Below are 21,734 nucleotides of genomic sequence, written 5' to 3'. Positions count from 1 at the left end.
AATTTTTCTTTTGTTTCCTTTACTGCTTACTCAATTTACAGACTGAGTAACATCTGGGATGGGCTACAACCCTGTCTCACTCCCTTCCCAACCAATGCTTCCCTTTCATGCCCCTCGACTCTTATAACTGCCATCTGGTTTTTGTACAAATTGTAAATAGCCTTTGCTCTCCGTATTTGATCCCTGTCACCTCCAGAATTTGAAAGGGAGTACTCCAATCAACATTTTCAAAAGTCTTCTCTAAGTCTATAAAAATGCTAGAAGCGTAGGCTTGTCTTTCCTTAATATATCTTCTAAGATAAGTCGTAGGGTCAGTATTGCCTCACGTGTTCCAACGTTTCTACGGAATCCAAACTGAAACCTCCCCGAGGTCGGCTTGTACCAGTTTCTGCATTCGTGTGTAAAGAATTCGAGTTAGTATTTTGCAGCCCTGACTTATTAAATTGATAGTTCGGTAATTTTCGCATCTGTGAACACCTGCTTTCTTTGGGATTGGAATGATTGTATTCTTCTTGAAGTCTGAGGGTATTTCGCCTGTCTCATACATCTTGTTCACCAGATGGTAGAGTTTTGTCAGGACTGGCTTTCCCAAGGCCGTCAGTAGTTCTAATGGAATGTTGTCTACTCCTGGGGCCTTGCTTCGACTCAGGTCTTTCAGTGCTCTGTCAAACTCTTCACGCAGTATCATATCTCACATTTCATCTTCTTCTACATCCTCTTCCATTTCCATAATATTGTCCTCAAGTACATCGCCCTTGTATAGACTCTCTAGATACTCCTTCCACCTTTCCGCTTTCCCTTCTCTGCTTATAACTGGTTCTCCATCTGAGCTCTTGGTATTCATCCAGGTGTTTCTCTTTTCTCCAAAGGCCTCTTAAATATTCCTGTAGGCAGTATCTATCTTACCCCTAGTGATATATGCCTCAACATCCGCCGGCCGCGGTGGTCTAGCGGTTCTCGGCGCTCAGTCCGGAACCGCGCGACTGCTGCGGTCGCAGGTTCGAATTCTGCCTCGGGCATGGATGTGTGTGATGTCCTTAGGTTAGTTAGGTTTAAGTAGTTCTAAGTTCTAGGGGACTGATGACCACAGCTGTTAAGTCCCATAGTGCTCAGAGCCATTTGAACCATTTTTGAGCCTCAACATCCTTACTTTTGTCGTCTAGCCATCCATGTTTAGACATTTTGCACCTCCTGTCGATCTCATTTTTGAGGCGTTTGTACTCCTTTTTGCCTACTTCATTTATTGCATTTTTATATTTTCTCCTTTCACCAATTAAGTTCAATATCTCTCTAGTTACCCAAGGATTTCTACTAGCCCTCGTCTTTCCACCTACTTGATCCTCTGCTGCCTTTACAATTTCATCTTTCAAAGATACCCATTCTTCTTCTACTGAATTTCTTTCCCCCGTTCTTGTCAACCGTTCCCTAACGCTCTCTCGGAAACTCTCTACAACCACTGGTTCTTTCAGTTTATCCAGATCCCATCTACTTACATTCCCACCTTTTCGCAGTTTCTTCAGTTTTAATCTACTGTTCATGACCAATAGAGTGTGGTCACAGTCCTCATCTGCCCGTGGTAATGTCTTACCAGTTAAAACCTGGTTCCTAAATCTCTGTCTTACGATTATATAATCTGACACCTTCCAGTGTCTCTAGGTCTCTTAAACGCATATAAACTTGTTTCATGATTTTTAAATCAAGTTTTAGCCATGATTAAGTTATGCTCTGTGCAAAATTCTACCAGACGGCTTCTACTTTCATTCCTCAGCCCCATTCCATATTCGCCTATAACTTTTCGTTCTCTTCCTTTTCCTATTATCGAATTCGAGTCACCCATGGCTATTTAATTTTCGTATCCCTTCACTATCTGAATAATTTCTTTTATCTCATCATACATTTCATCAATCTCTTCGTCATCTGCATCTAATTGGTTTATAAACTCATACCACTGTGGTGCGCATGGTCTTCGTGTCTCTCTTAGCTACAATACAGCATACACTATTCTGTTCGTAGTACCTTACCTGCGCTCCTATTCTTTTATTCATTATTAAACCTACTCCTGCATTGCCCCTATTTTATTTCGTATTTATAACCCTATATTCACCTGACCAGAAGCAGGCCGAAGTGGCCGTGCGGTTAAAGGCGCTGCAGTCTGGAACCGCAAGGCCGCTACGGTCGCAGGTTCGAATCCTGCCTCGGGCATGGATGTTTGTGATGTCCTTAGGTTAGTTAGGTTTAACTAGTTCTAAGTTCTAGGGGACTAATGACCTCAGCAGTTGAGTCCCACAGTGCTCAGAGCCATTTGAACCAGCCACCTGACCAGAAGTCTTGTTCCTCCTGCAACCGAACTTCACTAATTCCCACTATACCTCACTTTAACGTATCCATTTCGATTTTTAAATTTTCTTACCTACCTACCCGATTAAGGGATCTGACATTCCACCCTCCAGTCCGTAGAACCAGTTTTGTTTCTCCTGATAACGACATCTTCCTGAGGTGGGACCCGCTTGGAGATTCAAATGGGGGACTATTTTACCTCCGGAATATTTTACTCAAGATGGCATCATCATCATTTAACCATACAGTAAAGCTGCATGCCCTCGGGAAAAATTACGGCTGTAGCTTCCGCTTGCTTTCAGCCGCTCGCATTACCAGCACAGCAAGGCCGTTATGGTTAATGCTACGAGTCCAGACCAGTCAATCATGCAGACTGTTGCCCCTGCAACTACTGAAAAGGCTGCTGCCCATCTTCAGGAACCACACATTTGTCCGGCCTCTCAAGAGATACCGCTCCGCTGTGGTTGCACCTATGTTACGGGTATCTGTATCGGTGAGGCACGCAAGCCTCACCACCAGCGGCTGGTCAACTGCCCAAAGACCTTACAAGTAGAAGTCGGCGGAGCCTTGTACGTCAAAGGAATGTTCAAATGTGTGTGAATTTCTAAGGGACCAAACTGCTAAGGTCATCGGTCCCTAGTCTTACACACTATTAAACTAACTTAAACTAACTTATTCTAAGGACAACACACACACACTACATAAATATTACACGGTAGAAAAGAAGATTTCGAGCATCCCCTACTTTATGAAATTTGCCAAAATGTAGATATTATGCAGTTATATTTTACGTCATTCCGACGAGTATAGTATTTTTAATTTCTAAGGTACTTTAGTTGTTTTATAATGAATGTGTCTTAAGTAGGGCTAAGTCTTTCCCTACTTTATATTGTAACAGTGGATATGACAGTGTTCTTGTTCTACATGTTAACAAGTGTACCAGTCTTCAGCTTGGAAACGTACATCTTCACTATACCCACACTACCAATAATGCTGTTTTGCCCATGTTTCTTGTTATATACACAAATTTTCAACTCTTGGTAAGAGATTACTTAGTAGTAGCCTTTGTTAATTTATGAGTTACTAGCAAATTTTATCACAAGTACATCCAGTGTCTTAACGAGGTGCTTAATGCGTATTTATTGTGAGTGTCTTATCGGAGGAAATTTATGTGATATGATGTCTGGTTTGTAGGGTGCTCAACTGTGGTGTCATCAGCGCCCGCACAAAGTCCCAATTTTAACACAGTCCAGTTTTTTACACAGTCCAGTCTAGCCACTGACATGAATGATGATGAGGAGAAGGAGGAGGAGGACACCACAAACACCCAGTCCCTGGGCGGAGAATGTCCCCAAACAGGTCTGGAATTGTACCCAGGACCCTGTGAACCAGAGGCAGCAACCCTAGCCGCTAGACCACGAACTGCGGACGGAAGAAATTTACGGTTTGCGGATACCAGAGGTTGAGAATCCAGCATTAATTGTTTATATGTTGTGCGTAAGCATGGTGAACAGTTAAATGTTTCAGGCGGTAGCTCAGTGCGACATGTCAAATTTAGGTGAGTAGTTATCTTGGCACGTTCACAGACTGCAACACGTGTATCAAATTAGTGAGGACGGCTGGTGTTAAGGTACGCAGAATCGAAAATACACTGAAGCGCCGAAGAAACAGATATAAGCATGCGTATTCAAATACAGAGATATGTAAACATGCAAAATACGGCGCTGCGGTTGGCAACGCCTATATAAGACTTCAAGTGTCTGGCGCTGTAGTTAGATCGGTTACTGCTGCTACAATGGCAGGTTATCAAGATCTAAGGTAGTTTGAGCGTGGTATTCTAGTCGGCGCACGAGCGATGGAACACAGCATCTCCGAGGTAGCGATGAAGTGGGGATTTTCCAGTAGCTCCATTTCACGAATATGTCGTGAATATCAGGAATCCGGTTAAACATCAAATTTCCGACATAACTGCAGCCGGAAAGCGGATTTCAAAGCTGGGCCATCAACAAGTGTCAGCGTGCGAACCACTCAACGAAACATAATCGATATGGGCTTTCGGAGCCGAAGGCCCACTCGTGTACCCTTGATGACTGCACGACACAAAGCTTTACGCCTCGCCTGGGCTCGTCAGCACCGACATTGGACTGTTGGTGACTGGAAACGTGTTGTCTGGTTGGATGAGTTTCGTTTCAAGTGGTATCGAGCGGATGGACGTGTATGGATCTGTAAATTACCTCATGAATCCATTGTCGGTGCATGTCAGCAGAGGACTGCTCAAACTGGTGGAGGCTCTGTAATGGTGTAGGGAGTGTGCAGTTGAAGTGATATGGGACCCCTGATACGTCTAGATACGATTCTGACAGGTGACACGTACGTAAGCATCCTGTCTGATCACATGCATCCATTCATGTCCATTGTCATTTCCGACAGACTTGGGCAATTTCAGCAGGACAGTGCGACACTCCACACGTCCAGATTGTTACAGAATGACTCTTCTGAGTTTTAACACCTCCTCTGGCCACCAAACTCCCCAGATATGAACGTTCTCCAGCATATCTAGGTTGCCTTGCAACGTGCTGTTGAGAAGACACCTTCATCCCCTCGTGCTCTTACGGATTTATGGACAGCCCTGCAGTGTTTATGGTGACAATTCCCTCCAGCATTACTTCAGACATAAGTCGAGTCCATCGCACGTAGTATTATGGCACTTCTGAGTGCTCGTGGGGGCCCTACGCAATGTTAAGCAGGTGTACCAGTTACTTTGACTTTTCGGTGTATTAACGTAAGATAAGGAGAGATACAGACAACATCACACGAGGCATGAACTCCATTTGTAGACCTGCTTATGCACACGCATGAAATAACATTTAAATAAGCTAGCTCTGGAGGAACTCGTTGCGACCACTGAATACGCCAGAAATTTCCATCAACCTGGGACAAAATACACAGCACAAGGAACTAGGTCAGGGCTGGTGCAAAATGTGCCATTTACGCTGAGCCTAGTTATAACCATCGTCTGTGTCTTCACAAAATATGATCTGAGTCCACATGCGTAGCATAATAAATTTTCTTGATGACTGGAAAATTTATTTTCGCTAATGGTAACGTTTTGATTCTCGCACTTATTAAATTTTGTGACAAACATAAATAAAGAATGTACAGATCTTGCTTCATTTTGAAACACCCAGATAACACACGAGTTCATTGGTGGTCCTCCTGTCGCTATCCTTTGGACCCGTAACGGTTCCATACGCTTACAGCTAGAAGTCTTCGGCGGTTCGTTTTTGATTGATTATTTCCATGTTCCAAATGCACCACAACCTTCATATAGTACTGTGCTTGATGACTGTATCTACCCTATACTATCTCAGAAAGAACACTGATAACACCCTATCGATTCATCTAATGACATAACATGAGCTAATCAAGCAATATTTTGTAACAACTTTTCAGGGAACAGTCAATTTTTCGCAACTGTGGACAGCCGGTTTACGTGACTGGAAAGCAAATTTCATCGTCTATTTCGTTGTGAAAGGATAGTTCATCGGCTGCTCACGTTCTGTTGTTATTATTTCCTTTCAAAATCAGACGAAAACCGGTGAAACGCACAGTACACTACAAGGTATTAGGAGTCAACAACATGTCCATGAATGCTGACGCTGAAAGCAGAAGCTATTACAGCCCAAACGTTAGCTTATGCGCCGCCGACGTTTATGTGTGTCACTGATAACCGAGAAGCGTCGTTGCAGTGTGACAGAGCGGAATGGGGCTTGGTTCAGGCTAAAATTTCAAATCACCTAAGAATTGTCATATTTTGGAAATTCCTCGGTTTCCCTGTTTCACCGCATGTCACAACCAAAAAAAAAAAATGGTTCAAATGGCTCTGAGCACTATGGGACTTAACAGCTATGGTCATCAGTCCCCTAGAACTTAGAACTACTTAAACCTAACTAACCTAAGGACATCACACAACACCCAGTCATCACGAGGCAGAGAAAATCCCTGACCCCGCCGGGAATCGAACCCGCGAACACTGATATCATAACCGATATTCATCCTTTGAAATGGCCAAGACCAGTCTTTTGATCCCATCTCAGTAAATCAGAGCTTGTACTTAGTCTCTAATGACAAGGTCGGCGATGGAATGTTAAGCCCTATGCAGCCTTCCACTGTATTTCCTTAATCCTTTTTTAAGGCTACAGTGGGTACTGGAAAAATCATCAATGGTGCACGAACAATAGGACCAAGTTGTGTAGCATGAATGCAGTTTCATTACCAGAAAATTTTTGAGTTATATTTTGTTGTTTCCCAAGGACAATTATTAATTCCAGTTATGGAAGCCAACTTGTAGTTTAATGTCTGTGGCAATACCCCAACTAGTGTAGTTTAACGATAATCTGTGGGATTACTGATCTCAGTATTCTTGGGGGTTTGACATTTGGAAACCCATTTGATATTCTTATTCCCATTCTCTTAGCCGTGAAGAAATTCCATTCTGAAGGGAAACGTTGAATGTCATCTCTCTCCCGCAGTATCCCGTCCGCCACATACACTACTGGCCATTAAAATTATTGCGCCAAGAAGAAATGCAGATGATAAACGGGTATTCATTGGACAAATATATTATACTAGGACTGACATGTGATTACATTTTCACGCAATTTGGGTGCATAGATCCTGAGAAATCAGTACCCAGAACAACCACCACTGGCCGTAATAACGGCCTTGATACGCCTGGCGTAGAGTCAAGCAGAGCTTGGTTGCAGCTTCAACACGATACCACAGTTCATCAAGAGTAGTGACTGGAGTATTGAGACGAGCCAGTTGCTCGGCCACCATTGACCAGACGTTTTCAATTGGTTATAGATCTGGAGAATGTGGTGACCAGGGCAGCAGTCGAACATTTTCTCTATCCAGAAAGACCCGTACAGGACCTGCAACATGCGGTCGTGCATTATTCTGCTGAAATGTAGGGTATCGCGGGGATCGAATGAAGGGTAGAGCCACGTGTCGTAACACATCTGAAATGTAACGTCCACTGTTCAAAGTGCCGTCATCGCGAACAAGAGGTGACAAAGACGTGTAACCAATGGCACCCCATACCATCACGCCGGGTGATACGCCAGTATGGCGATGACGAATACACGCTTCCAATGTGCGTTCACCGCGATGTCAAGAAACACGGAAGCGACCATCATGATGCTGTTAACAGAACCTGGATTCATCCGAAAATATGACGTTTTGCCATTCGTGCACCCAGGTTCGTCGTTGAGTACACCATCGCAGGCGCTCCTGTCTGTGAATCGGCGTCAAGGTTAACCGCAGCCATGGTCTCAGAGCTGATAGCCCATGCTGCTGCAAACGTCGTCGAACTGTTCGTGCAGATGGTTGTTGTCTTGCAAACGTCCCCATCTGTTGACTCAGGGATCGAGACGTGGCTGCACGATCCGTTACAGACATGCGGATAAGATGCCTGTCATCTCCAATGCTATTGATACGAGGCCGTTGGGATCCAGCACGGCGTTCCATATTACCCTCCTGAATCCACCGATTCCATATTCTGCTAACAGTCATTGGATCTCGACCAACGCGAGCAGCAATGTCACGATATGATAAACCGCAATCGCGATAGGCTACAATCCGACCTTTATCAAAGTCGGAAACGTGATGGTACGCATTTCTCCTCCTTACACGAGGCATCACAACAACGTTTCACCAGGCAACGCCGGTCAACCGCTGTTTGTGTATGAGAAATCGGTTGGAAACTTTCGTCATGTCAGCACGTTGTAGGTGTCGCCACCGGCGCCCACATTGTGTGAATGCTTTGAAAAGCTAATCATTTGCATATCTCAGCATCGCCTTCCTTTCGGTTAAATTTCGCGTCTGTAGCACGCCATCTTCGTGGTGTAGAAATTTTAATAGGCAGTAGTGTACGTGGGGCATCATCGTTGTCTTATAATGAGACAAGACTAATTTTTGCCCCATTTTGCTTTCTCGCCCGCACGAATATTATAAGCAAAGATCTTAGTAAGGATTTCCAATGATATTTTGGCCTTAGTTTCTCATAGTGTCAATTTATAACAATTAGCTTATATGGATTCCTAATTTAAAAGAAATCGTCGGTTTCTGCAATACAGAAATATGATCGCCTTACACCATAATGCTGTACGTTTTGCACTTGACATAGATGATTAATTTGAAAATATTTGTTCAGTTAAAAACCAAAAAGAAATTTTACAACAAGTCTATATATTCTGCATCTTCTCTTTGCAGCTTACTTTCTTGAACAATGCAGCAAGAGCGACCCAGAAGTGAACAAGTGTCTCACCAGGTCTGCCAACTTTCTTGCTGCCAACTTTCGAAAAGGTGAGTCGTATGACACTGAAATATGTGTGCGATTTCTATGGTTCTGTCTATTTCTCAGTCTAGGGAAATGTCACAGCCTTAACAGACGAAACGCTTTGCCTTAATCAGACAGTCACAGAGGCTAGTAAGAAATTAATTGCTACTCATTGTATTCAGTATCTCTTTGTATGTATCCAAATTACAGGAATGACAGCACTTACTGTCTTATAGCTACTGTGTTTTTCTTCTTTAGAATAATCCCCCCGCAAGTACGTACATTATAAATCATGTCTTACAAATATAAGTAGGGCGTACTTGTGAAAACTTTCACGAATCATCTTCCAGTTTGTTGGAATGACGGTAGAAAGAGGTGAAATTATAGATACGTTAAGGTAAACTTCTCTATTAATTTTATGTAGAAGAAACTTCCCTATCCAGTAGCTTCAGGATTTTTTTGGAATTTAAAGAAATAAAAATATCTGATGTCACTGTAGATCTACGAGGGCTATTCGGAAAGTAAGTTACTGTCGGTCGCAAAATCGAAATCACTGTGAAAATCCGCACAGATGTGTTGAGTAGTGTCTCTAGTACTCCCTTCGATCACGTCACGTCGCTCTTTTCAACTATGGGCCCACAGTTAGCATTTAAATGTGCCTAGGAAACATAACTGTCACGCGTTCCCTTCTTCAAGACAATTCTCAGCCGATTTGTTCATGGACAATGAAGCTCCCACAGCTTGTGTTTCATCACCCACAACACAGCCCGTAATTGGCTTCCTCTGAGATTCATCTCTGCTAAGATGAACAGCAGATAATAATACTCTCTGTTTCATTTTGAGAACTTTGTATTGGTAGAGCATCATTACAATAGTAGCTGTTCAACATTTCTATCCTCGGATTTTTACAGGACGTGCATATATTGATAAAGGTCTCTCAGATTCCTGAAATTTCGCTGAAACTTTCGAAAGCTGATGAAATACAGCGCATGATCCATTCCACTGTCTCCAGTTGTTTGGAAACCTAATTCTTCGCGCGACTTGAATGAAAGCAGTCGACTGGTGAAGAATTTAGCTATCTAAATGCTCTCCTTTCGTCAAATGTTGCACCCAGATGGTGTCTACTCCTGTAACCTATTCGGAAATCCTCAAGAAACAGAGGTAACTCACATCGTTGGAAAGGCAGGTATATTCCGTCATTCTGTTTGGAAGGGAAACTTAATAACCAATTAAAAACACACTATGTGATCAAAAGTATCCGTACTCAGCCAATAACATACGTTTTTCGTATTAGGTGCATTGTGCTGCCACCTACTGCCAGATGCTCCATACCAGTGACCTCAGTAGTCATTAGACATCGTGAGAAAGCAGAACTCACGAACTTTGAACGTGGTCAGGTGACTGGGTGTAATTTGTGTCATACGTCTGCACACGAGACTTCCACATTCCTAAACATCCCTGGATCCACTGTTTCCGATGTAATAGTGAAGTGGAAACGTGAAGGGACACGTACAGCACAAAAGCGTACAGGCAGACCTCGTCTGTTGACTGACAGAGACCGCCAACAGTTGAAGAAGGTCGTAATAGGCAGACATCTATCCAGACCATGACACAGGAATTCCAAACTGCATCAGGATCCACTGCAAGTACTATGACTGTTAGGCGGGGGGTGAGAAGACTTTGATCTCATGATCGAGCGGCTGATCATGCCAATAAATGTCAAACGACGCCTCACTTGGTGTAATGAGCGTAAACACGGACGATTCAGCAGTGGAAAAACGTTCTGTGGAGTGACGAATCACGGTGCACAATGTGGCGATCCGATGGCAGGGTGTGGGCATGGCGAATGCTCGTTGAACATCTGCCAGCGTGTGGAGTGCCAACAGTAAAAGTCGGAGGCGGTGGTGTGAGAGTGTGGACGTGTTTTTCACGGAGGGCGCTTGCACCCCTTGTGTTTTGCTTGGCACTATCACGGCACAGGCCTACATTGATGTTTTAAGCACCTTCCCACTGTTGAAGATCAATTCGGAGATGGCGATTGCATCTTTCAACACGATCGAGCAACTGTTCATAATGCACGACCTGTGACGGAGTGGTTACACGACAATAACATCCCTGTAATGAACTGGCCTGCACAGAGTCCTGACCTGAATCCTATAGAACACCTTCGCCAGACCTCACCCACAGCCGGCTGCTGGTGGCCGAGCGGTTCTGGCGCTACAGTCTGGAACCGCGCGACCGCTACGGTCGCAGGTTCGAATCCTGCCTCGGGCATGGATGTGTGTGTTGTCCTTAGGTTAGTTAGGTTTAAGTAGTTCTAAGTTCTAGGGGACTTATGACCTCAGCAGTTGTCCCGTAGTGCTCAGAGCCATTTGAACCATTTGAACCTCACCGACCGACATCGATACCTCTCCTCATGGAAGTACTCCGTGAAGAAAAGGGCTGCCATTCCCCAAGAAACCTTCCAGCACCTGATTGAACGTATGCCTGCGAGAGTGGAATCTGTCATCAAGGCTAAGGTGGGCCATCACCATATTGAATCCCAGCATTACCAATGGAGGGCGCCACGAACTTGTAAGTCAGAATCAGGAGTGTGGATACTTTCTATCACATAGTGTGCTGTGTTGGCAGAAGAGCCAATACCGTGTTACTAGAGGAGGCCAAAATGCACGCGTCTTAGCTCACGCAGGCTAGCGTGAGGAGGGAAGAACTATACTGACGTGAGGTCTGGAACAAGACAAGGAATTAGAATTCAGAAAGCGGACGTAATTAGTTTGATACTTAACTTTAATCCATTAATGATGAACGCCGTTCTTGACGGTACAAGATTCACAATATTATCTGTTCAGATTATAGTAACTGAATATGGCGCCTTGCTAGGTCGCAGCAAATGACGTAGCTGAAGGCTATGCTAAACTGTCGTCTCGGCAAATGAGAGCGTATGTAGACAGTGAACCATTGCTAGCAAAGTCGGCTGTACAACTGGAGCAAGTGCTAGGGAGTCTCTCTAGACTAGACCTGCCGTGTGGCGGCGCTCGGTCTGCAATCACTGACAGTGGCGACACGCGGGTCCGACGTATACTAACGGACCGCGGCCGATTTAAAGGCTACCACCTAGCAAGTGTGGTGCCTGGCGGTGACACCACATAGTGTATGCCCATAGTCCTTGCCCAAACCGTGACACCAAACTGTGACTGCCAAAAGGCTTGTTTGTTTTAGTGAGTGCCGTAATGCAGTAGTTGTAACTAGTGCAATGTCTTATCCTGATGAAGTCAGATTCATTTTGTTCTCCACAGCGCTCGTAGCGTAATCAGATATCAAGACTACCAGAATCTTGTCAGGTCTATTCGAACTTCCGCCAACGCAGGTAGAAACCTATCCGTGCGAATAATAATGACAATAATAATAGCCAAAAAAGTACAGCCTAATTCGCAGCACGACGAAGACTGAGGTGGACCCTGATCGAATCCGCCGTAGAGATTGAAGACCGTTGCTCGGCTGCACCAATCAGCCCAGCGTAGTTTTTAGGCAGTTTTCCAAGACTGTTTGGGAAAATATTTCGTTGATCCCCAATCTCCGTCTCATAACCACGAAGCCCATAACCAAAATGCGATGACACACCACAAAGTTTATACGATTCACAGACAGGTGGCGCACAAGACTTCGTTCCCAGCGGTGAAAGGAAGGGCATCCGGCCACCAACTTAAAATGAAGTAAATTCACCAAACCATGAAAACAGTGGACTCCGTAAGGGCGGGATAAACGCTAGAAAAGGGGGAACCTGTGAGGTTTTCACGTGTAAGTGTACCTGTCTTCCACGTGCTTCTAACTTTATTATATTAAGTTATTCACTTTGACATTACTCCTAAAGTTTCAAAAATTAGTTTCTTTCGTAGACGGCGCAACTATTTTATTATAAAATACACATGCATACAGGTTGTAACAGGCATAAGTGGAGACATTGCTATTGGTACCTGCGGGCGGTGCGCTGAACAACATGACACCAGTATTTACGTCATTTTCAGACTGATAATTGTTAACATTACAACTGGTGTGTTTTTAGGTTGGTTAGTACCTCCAAGTACATGAGCAAGAGCAAGCCATTAATCCTTATTTTCTCCTAGGCGGTAGGTTGAAGTGTGGACACGTGGACGCAAAACGGTTAGTCTGTACTCACAGGAGTTGTCCACGAAGTGGTGCAGAAAACATCAGGGCGTAATGTTTGTGGGAAGACTGCTCGACGCAGGAAAAAACAGCCAAAACACTGATATTTGTACGTATTGATGTATCACATGTAAAAATATTTGCATTTATACCTGTCACACCCTGTATGTATATTCACATCCCTGAAAGTACGCAGTTGCTGTTTGTTGATGTCAGAGACGAAATATTCATGCTCACTGTGAAGGTATTCCTGAGCTGGGAATCACGGAGGTGGAACCGATCGAGATCGACGAGATATCGATAGCTCTGGGAAGCGGGCCCGACGGCTACCGTGCCAGCTTCCGGGACATCGAGGCCTACGGGGTCAGCAACCTAACCGTCATCGGCGTGAGGTGAGTGCGAGGCACGCTGTTATGTTCTCATCGTCTGCAGCCGTGCTGTATGGAATACACTGTTGTACGCCTCAGATGAGAACAACACTAAAAATCAAATATAATTTTAATTCTTATCAGGACTGTTGAATTTCACGAGATTCATAGCCTAGTTTCAAGATTTCGACTCTGTAAACTGTTCACCATTTCCTGAGCTACTGCTGTTAATTTAATTAGATACATAAACAAAATTTAGAAGCTATAGTAGAACTATAGTGTACGGTATTAGGAAAGATTTCAGAAAATAATGTACATTGCCTCAGTGCGCGTAAGATGAGCTGTGTACGTAACACACATGCTAAAATGAAAAATACTTCTGTCAAAAACCAAATTTCATTAGAGAAAAACACTACAAAGCAAATAACATTCAATGGATATGTCATGAGGTCAGGTAGCAATAAAGTTCTGGAGAGAAAATGGTGGCTAGACGAGATTAAAAGCGTCTTGAAAAGAAAGTCCTCACCAACGCATTATGCTATAAGGCACATCGTTCATCGTGTACTCTATGAATTATAAAGGATTCACGTTCCCGTCATCTGTTACTAACTTGACGACAGTGCAGACGATAAGAAATGTTTCCTAAACGGGAAAACAGTTTCGCGTTAATTTAACTGTAGATTGGAAATCACTGTGTTATCAGCAAAATCAACTTTCATTTTTGGTTAAAGATTAAAGGGAAGAAAATTTAGGTAAGGCAGAAGAAGTCTCCTGGTTCATATACCAGTGAAGAGTGTCGGTTATTGAATCGAAATATCAAGCATGATTGTTTCGCAATTGAACTTCCCTGAGGTTTATGCTTAAAAACACACACAGAAACAAACAAACACACACACACACACACACACACACACACATACATACATACACACTCGATACTTAGCGACTAGCACCGAATAGAGACTCCATTTCCGAACATCGCTCTTAAGTCTAGTTTTTTGAGTCGTCAGTCTTGTGACTGGTTTGATGCAGTCCGCAATGTATTTCTGTCCGGCGCTAACCTCTTCATCTCAGAGTAGGACTTGCACCCTGCATTCTCCATTATTTGTTGGATCTATTCCATCTCTATCTCCCTCTACAGTTTTCACCCTCTACAGCTCCCTAAAGAGTCATAAAAGTTATTATCTGATGTCTTTTACTATCTGATGTGTTACACATGTCTTTCCATCCTGTCCCTTCTTCTTGTCAGTGTTTTCCTCATACTTTCTTCACGGATCCTGTAGAGCACCTCCCCATTCCTTACTTCACCAGTTCATTTCATTTACAGCATTCTTCGGTAGTACCAGATGTCAAAATTTTCCGTTCTCTTCTGCTCCGGTTTTCCCACAGCCCCGTGATTCACTACAATATAATGCTGTGTTTCAAACGTACGTTGTGCGCAATTTCTTCCTCAAATTAATGTGTATGTTTGATAATAGTAGAACTTCTTGGCCAGGAATGCCTTCTTTGCCAATGCTTTTTATGTCCTCCTTCTTTCGACCACCATGGGTTATTTTGCTTCCAAAGTAGAAGAATTCCCAAATTTCGTCCATTTCGTGATCACAAATTATGATGTTGAGTTTCTCATTATTCTCGTTTCTGCTACGTTTCGTTACCTTTGTCTTTTCTTGTTTACGATCAATCCTTATTCTATAATCTTTAGACAATTCAGTTCATCCAACATGTCCTGTAGTTCTTCTTCACGATTACAGAGGACTGCAATGTCATCAGCGAATCCTATCATTAACGTCTTTCCACCTTGGATCTTAATCCCACTCTTGAACTTATCTTTTATCCCGTCATTGGTTCTTCGATGTACAGATTGAACATTAGAGGCGAAAAACTGCATCATTGCCTTATACCTCTTTTAATCTGAATATTTCATTCTTGGTCTTCCAATCTTCCGTTTTTGTTCTTGTACATATTGTATATTACGCTTTTCCCTATAGCTTACTGCTATTTTCCTCAGATTTTCGAACATCTTGCACCGTTTTACATTGTCGAACGCTTTCTCCTGCTCGACAATTCCTATGAGCGCGTCTTTTCTTCAACATTCCTTCCATTATCAGGCACAGCGTCAGAAATACCTCACTGGTTCGTAAAGCAAAACTGATGGTCATCTAACAGATCTTCATTTTCCATTCTGCTCTATGTTATTCTTGTCAGCAAGTTACCAGCAAGTTAGCTGCATCAGCTGTTTCGCTGATTGTGCTGTAGTTCTCGTACTTATCAGCTCTTGATGTCTTAGGAGCTATGTAGATGATGTTTCTCCGAAAGTCTGATGGTATGTCAGCAGTCTCATACATTCTACACACCAGCTCTACATACTAACTTGAAAAGTCGTTTGACAGCCGCTTCCCCCACTGATTTTAGAAATTTCGAAGGAATGTTAGTTATCCTTTCTACTTTATTTAATCGTAAGTCTACCAAAGCTCTTCGACATTCTGATTATAATACTGGATCCCCTGCCTCTTCCATATCGATTCCAGTTTGTTCTTTAACCACGTCATCAGACAATTTTTCCCCTCAGAGAGACCTTCGGAGTATTCTTTCCAGCTATCCACTCTCTCATCTGTGGAGTTCCCATTGCACGCTTAGTGTGGCTACTCTTGGTTTGCATTTCACCGAAGGTTATTTTGGCTTTTATGTGTGCTGGCTCCGTCCTTCTGACGAACTTTTCTTTCGAATTTTCACATCTTTCCTTTAGCCATTTCATGTTGACTTCCCTACACTTCGTTTTTATTTACTTCCTAAGTGATTTATATTGCTGTATTCCTGTCGATGAAAGATATTGAGATCTTTCATCGATAAACTGAAGTACTTTTTCTGTAACCCAAAGTTTCTTCGCAGTTAAAGTTCTAATGTCTATGTTTGTCTTTTCAACATCAGTTATTGCTCTTTTTAGGGATTTCCGCTTCTCTTTAACTGAATTGCCAACTGTGGTATACATCGCAGCATTTACATCTTTAACTACCTTCCTAAGTGTTTCAGTATCCCACTTTCTTCGACACTGATTCTTTCGGATGATTTTCTTGAACTACGCTCTACTCATCATCATTACTAAATTGTGACGTTATTTACGCCTTAAAAAGCAATATCTGATTTTAGAATTTCTGACAGTGATGTAATCGAGCTGGAATCTTCCCCTGTCTCCGAGCCTTTTCTACGTACCTCCTCTTGTGATTCTTGACTGCCATCGGAAATTTTTTGCAGAACTCAGTCTAGTAGAGCGGGGAGCACTCTGCCTCATGAGGCGAACTGAGTAGCTACTCGAACGAGCAGTAGCGGCTCCAAGGTCTCGAAATCTGACAACAGTAGGGAGAGCTGTCAGCTAACCCCATGCCCCTCCAAATCGCCTCCAAATGACATTATACCAGAGAATCAAAAGGCGGGCGGCCGGTATTGCGTGATCCTTTTGGCCTAATCGTGGGAGAACTATTTTTTACTACTATACAGAATGGATCTCCTAAGAGCCATGTCTAATATTCCGGAAGGTGATATATTTACGTGAAGCAAAAAGTGTTAGAACAGGCACATCTTTTATAGTGAACGGTTTCTCAAATGAGTGCTATTAAATGTTAATTGTCGTTAGGGAATGTTTTTGTGTTATTTATTTTTATATAATACTTAATGATTCTCATTTGACAGGTTAAAAATTAACAACAGTTCATAATGAATTTCAAACATTTCCAATGAGTTTTCGAAAAATACATCACTGCTTGAATGAACTTTTTAGTGTAAGGAGAACGTGTTCAGTTGTTTGAACATGTTCCTACGTGAAGACATCATTGTGCCTGTGGAATCTAGTAATTCATCTCGTACATCTATCTTTCTTCTGCAGACACCAGTAACCCATCTCCTTTTCTTCAAGGAATCGAACTCCCGCGTCTAGAACAACTTCAGACATCTAATAACATTAAAACGAGATACTGCGTTATAAAAAATTGGTGTTAAGCATGTAAGCGAGAAGAAAATATAGAAAAGGTTTTCAATTATGTTTAAGGTTTGTTGTAAGTCGCTATGTCATAAAATCATATCAACCGCTGGATGAGTATTTGCTCTCCATTTTAAGCAATAGCTAGTATTTCACGCATCACAATGTTTATGACGTCATACCTTCTGAACTACATGTCTTACAATTACATAGTTTTCTACATACGTTCAGTTGTACACCTGGACACAGGTATTTGTTGCGAATAGAATTTGTAGTAAAGAAGTAAAAAATTAAAACGTCGTGCCCGATGCTTAAGTTTCACTGTATGAAGAGCAAAAATATGAGAAGCGATAAACGTTATCCCTTTCATCATTTTGTGGCTGGTGACAACGAGAAAAAATGTTTCTTAAAGGTTTGAAATTATTTGTAAAGAACTGTTGGAATTCACTAGGTGCTCTCATTCCCAAATATTGTCTGGGTAAGTTGTGCACAGCTATTTAACTGTCTCAAGAGAAATACACAGTTTGTAACTGTAATAGTTTTCTTAATGTGTAAAGTATCTCACATAAGATCATACCCACCCGTGGGTAGATGATGACAGCACTTTGAAATCGGTCAGTAACTGTAGAACTACGTGAAGTATTGATGATCACATTTTTGTTTCCTGGAAACTGCCCCTGCAACTGGGACTGTGCATCGGGTTAACCATTCAGTAAAATAAATCTGCCTCCACATATACGAAGATTGTTTTGGTTAGATTATCGACTTCAGTCCACCGAATAGGAAAAGCGCAGTTGACATGACGCCAAACACATACCAGGAAACCACCATGCAGTGATTTGTACCTCACTGTCCATTCGGAACAAAGTATATGTTTAGATCAAATAACAATTTATGTCCCTTCTGGGACCTTCCGTTTAAGGAGCACGCTTGCAGCAGGCGAGAGAACTTCGTAAACGAGGCCTTAGGCGCAGCAAATTAGCTTGACGGTGGAAGGCACATGATTTGATCAACGTCACATGGTCAAATGGCAAAAAAAGTAAAATGTTGATGATTTAAATCTAGATGCGCAAGAAAACTCTATTGGATTGGGCACTCACGACACTGTGGAGTTTTGTTGCATAACATTATGAATGGCCTTCTGCAATGATAGGACTATCGAAGAAGACAGTGATGCACATTCATAGAGTAACTTATGAAACACTCATTCATTTGAAACACACAAATTAATATTATTCCCTGAAGAGATACAGAATATACAACACGTTGTATCAAAAATGGTACCGATGTATAGAATTTTCTTCTCTACAGAACTTACCTGAATTATCGTACAATAATGTAGCCATTGATGTAGTGGCATTACCGTTCTCCCGCAATCCCATGGAATAGGTACATCACATATCGAATGAATCTTTGTAAGACATAGCCGGCCAATGTGGACGAGCGGTTCTAGGCGCTTCAGTCTCGAACCGCGCGACCGCCACGGTCGCGGGTTCGAATCCTGCTTCGGGCATGGGTGTGTGTGATGTCCTTAGGTTAGTTAGGTTTAAGTAGTTCTAAGTTCTAGGGGACTGATGACCTCAGATGTTAGTCCCATAGTGCTCAGAGCCATTTGAACCATTTTTTTTTTTTTTTTTTTTTTTGTAAGACATAGGTTTACGTGTGCACTGGCGTATTTTACTTTATCATTTAAAATACTGATCGGTGTCTAAGATATCCTGGATATTCAAAAATAGTTCAAATGGCTCTAAGCACTATGGGTCTTAACATTGGAGGTCATCAGTCCCCTAGACATAGAACTACTTAAACCTAACTAACATAAGGACATCACACTCGTCCATTCCCGAGACAGGATTCGAACCTGCGACCGTAGCAGCAGCACGGTTCCGGACTGAAGCGCCTAGAACCGCTCGACCATAACGGCCGCCTACCCTGGATATCTAAGAAAGTGTTGCAAGACACTAATTCCGAAAACTGAAAAGATTAAAAGTTATTTTTTCACATATTCACACTAACATTCCCCACACAGGCGAACACTATCCACACACTGGACGAAGAACGACATGAGTGATGTAAGATTTCTTAAGGTGCATCTACTCTGTCATCCTCGTAATAGATGGTGGTCGGCCGTTAGCTGTCTCCTCCGGCTATTAACACGAGAGTAAGCAGAACTGTAACTTTCCGTATTTTGTTACTCGGAAACGAAGAAATACACGGCAATTTTTCCACTAGGCCAAAGTCCCCTTGGTATTCAACGTAAGTTATGGTTCACCACTGATTCATAAACGGCAAACACAGCGGATTTGTCATTGTGTAGAATTATAAACCATTTTCATTTCTCTCTGGCCCATAAGGAAATAGGAATCGTTGTCTGTGCGCATTTCGTATACTATCAGCCAAACCGCCTGAGAATATCAGAAGCTTATAGAGGGTAATGTTTTCATTTTGTTGGTGACCCCGGTCCATTTCATACAACACTGTAACTGTAAAACTGCGTGTAAAGTAAATCATTATGCATCTGCTGTCTTCTTGTCTGAAAACCAGTTCAACATTCAGGCGCAAGTAACTGATAGAACGAATCGCTGAAAATTGAAGAGAAATGGTGAAGTTTTGTTTCATTCAGTTTTCATTGTTTTTCTACCTATTTTTAGAAGAACCCTCTTTCCTGTTTGTTATCCTGTTTGATTAATGTATTTATTTACAGGAAAAAGTAAGTTTAAGAAACACTACACTTTACAGACAAATTCTACCACTCTGATGTTCTAAACTGTATACCAGCCACAGAAAGCAACGTTAGATTTCCGGCAGTTGCATCATATTTCCTGTGGTTAGAAATATCTGGAACGGGACGCTCACATCCTAGAGAGACCATCCAATGAAAAGTTTGACTAACTAAACAAACTGTACTGATCTTCAGTAAGTACTTCCCAATAGTTCTTTGGTCGCTTCAGTACTGTAAATAATTTTTCCATATCTCGGTCAATGTAAATGTTTTCTGTTATTCAAAATTTTCAGCTTTTACTTGATATATCGTTTTATTCGGCTTCACTGGCCTTTTGGATATTTACCAAAAACAAAAGGATTCATTAGGATTTGAATGTGTTATTCACTTGAAACATCTGCAGCATAAAACTGTCTCACATGTAAGTGCATGTTTCATTACCGAGTTCTTTCTACTTCAAGTATCGAAAAACTCCGCTTCCTTGACGTTTGTGTAAATCTTTGAAAGGATTCTTTTTTAATAATTATTTTTGTTTTGACAGTAAATTGAATACTACAGCAGATGGGATATTCTGAATAGCAAAATTCTCACTACCCACGCTTTTATTTTCCGCTGTTGTAATCAGAGTTTTGACTTCCATACAACTGTCAGACATATTCCCGTATCCATGCAGGGCATTATAGTCTTCACAGTTGCGTATAAAATTTCTTCTTCATTTTTTCTGCACATGTAACTGAAGGTCTTATCCATAATCGTATACAAACAAATGAGCATCATACTTGGCAATGTTCTAGAAAGAACTCAACCAATAATTGACAGGAAAGAATTTTACGTTAACAGAACACTTCTTAACCTTAAAACTCTTAGGATAATGGAAAATAGTACGTCACATCATTTCATAACATGTTATGGCGTCTGTCTGCGCATGTGTGACGTAGTCAAAACGTAAATAACGGTGGAAACAATGTTGACTTCGGTATATTTGAATGGTCGTTAATATTTGTTAATATTATTACTTGAAGGCTTTCCATTTTTTTACCAATTTCTAACAGGCATTGATAATGCTTCTAGATGAGTGCCTTCGCGAGCTTACGCGTCAGGGAATGTATTCGGATCAGTTTTCGGTTTGCTGAAAAGTGATGAGGTGATCCCTTAGGAAGTCACAGGACGTCTCCTTTATTTTGAAACACTTCAGCTAACATCTTCAGTAGTAGCAGGGATGCAAAACGTCTTGACGCAATCATCCTGTCACCGCTTGTAGTGGCTATTATACCTGCGATAAGGAAGTACTAACGCTCTCGCGTTGCCACCTATTACGTTAAGAGATGGCAGGCGTTTCCAAATCCCTCACAAGATACCTTGCTTCAATTACAGATTCTCAAAAATTAAGCAGATCATGAGATTATTCTCTTATAAAATCCAAAATAAAAAGAATTTCTCTTGCAAATATTTCTTATCAGTGAGCTTTGACCATAATAAAATTTGCATCGTAAAACCGCCCTTTTCTTAGATACTAACATACTGTTAGGTACTGTGTTACACGATCCAAAATTAGGGATATCATAGCAGGTGACTGCATGTCTGTTCTAAATGTTTTATATCTTCTGACGATTCACAATTAAGTTTGCAAACAGTCTAAATTCCATATGAAACATGTGGCAATTTTTAGCCTTAGTTAGTTCGAACTAATGAATTAGATGTCTCAGACAATGGTGGATTGAAATTCTGTCACTGTAGAATTACTCGTAAACTCTGAGGCAAGCCACTGGACGGGCAGGAAGAAATTTCATGACAACAAAACCGTGAATTATACTCAGTCGTCTCTTGGCC

The 21,734-nt window shown here is 42.0% G+C and overlaps 1 protein-coding gene across 1 annotated transcript in view; it reads left to right on the top strand.

The window, feature by feature from the left end:
* Window positions 1-21,734, top strand: part of LOC124595186 (protein takeout) — a 69,519-nt gene that overhangs the window by 9,171 nt on the left and 38,614 nt on the right. Inside the window, exons 2-3 of the mRNA XM_047133803.1 lie at window positions 8,611-8,703; window positions 13,086-13,233. Of these exons, the coding sequence (XP_046989759.1) occupies window positions 8,611-8,703; window positions 13,086-13,233 (241 nt within the window). The remainder of the gene's footprint in view (window positions 1-8,610; window positions 8,704-13,085; window positions 13,234-21,734) is intronic.

Source organism: Schistocerca americana, chromosome 2 (assembly GCF_021461395.2).
Source record: "Schistocerca americana isolate TAMUIC-IGC-003095 chromosome 2, iqSchAmer2.1, whole genome shotgun sequence".
NCBI classification, from domain to species: domain Eukaryota; kingdom Metazoa; phylum Arthropoda; class Insecta; order Orthoptera; family Acrididae; genus Schistocerca; species Schistocerca americana.
Note: the sequence above shows the minus strand (reverse complement) of the source record. Positions and strands in the feature narration are given on the sequence as shown.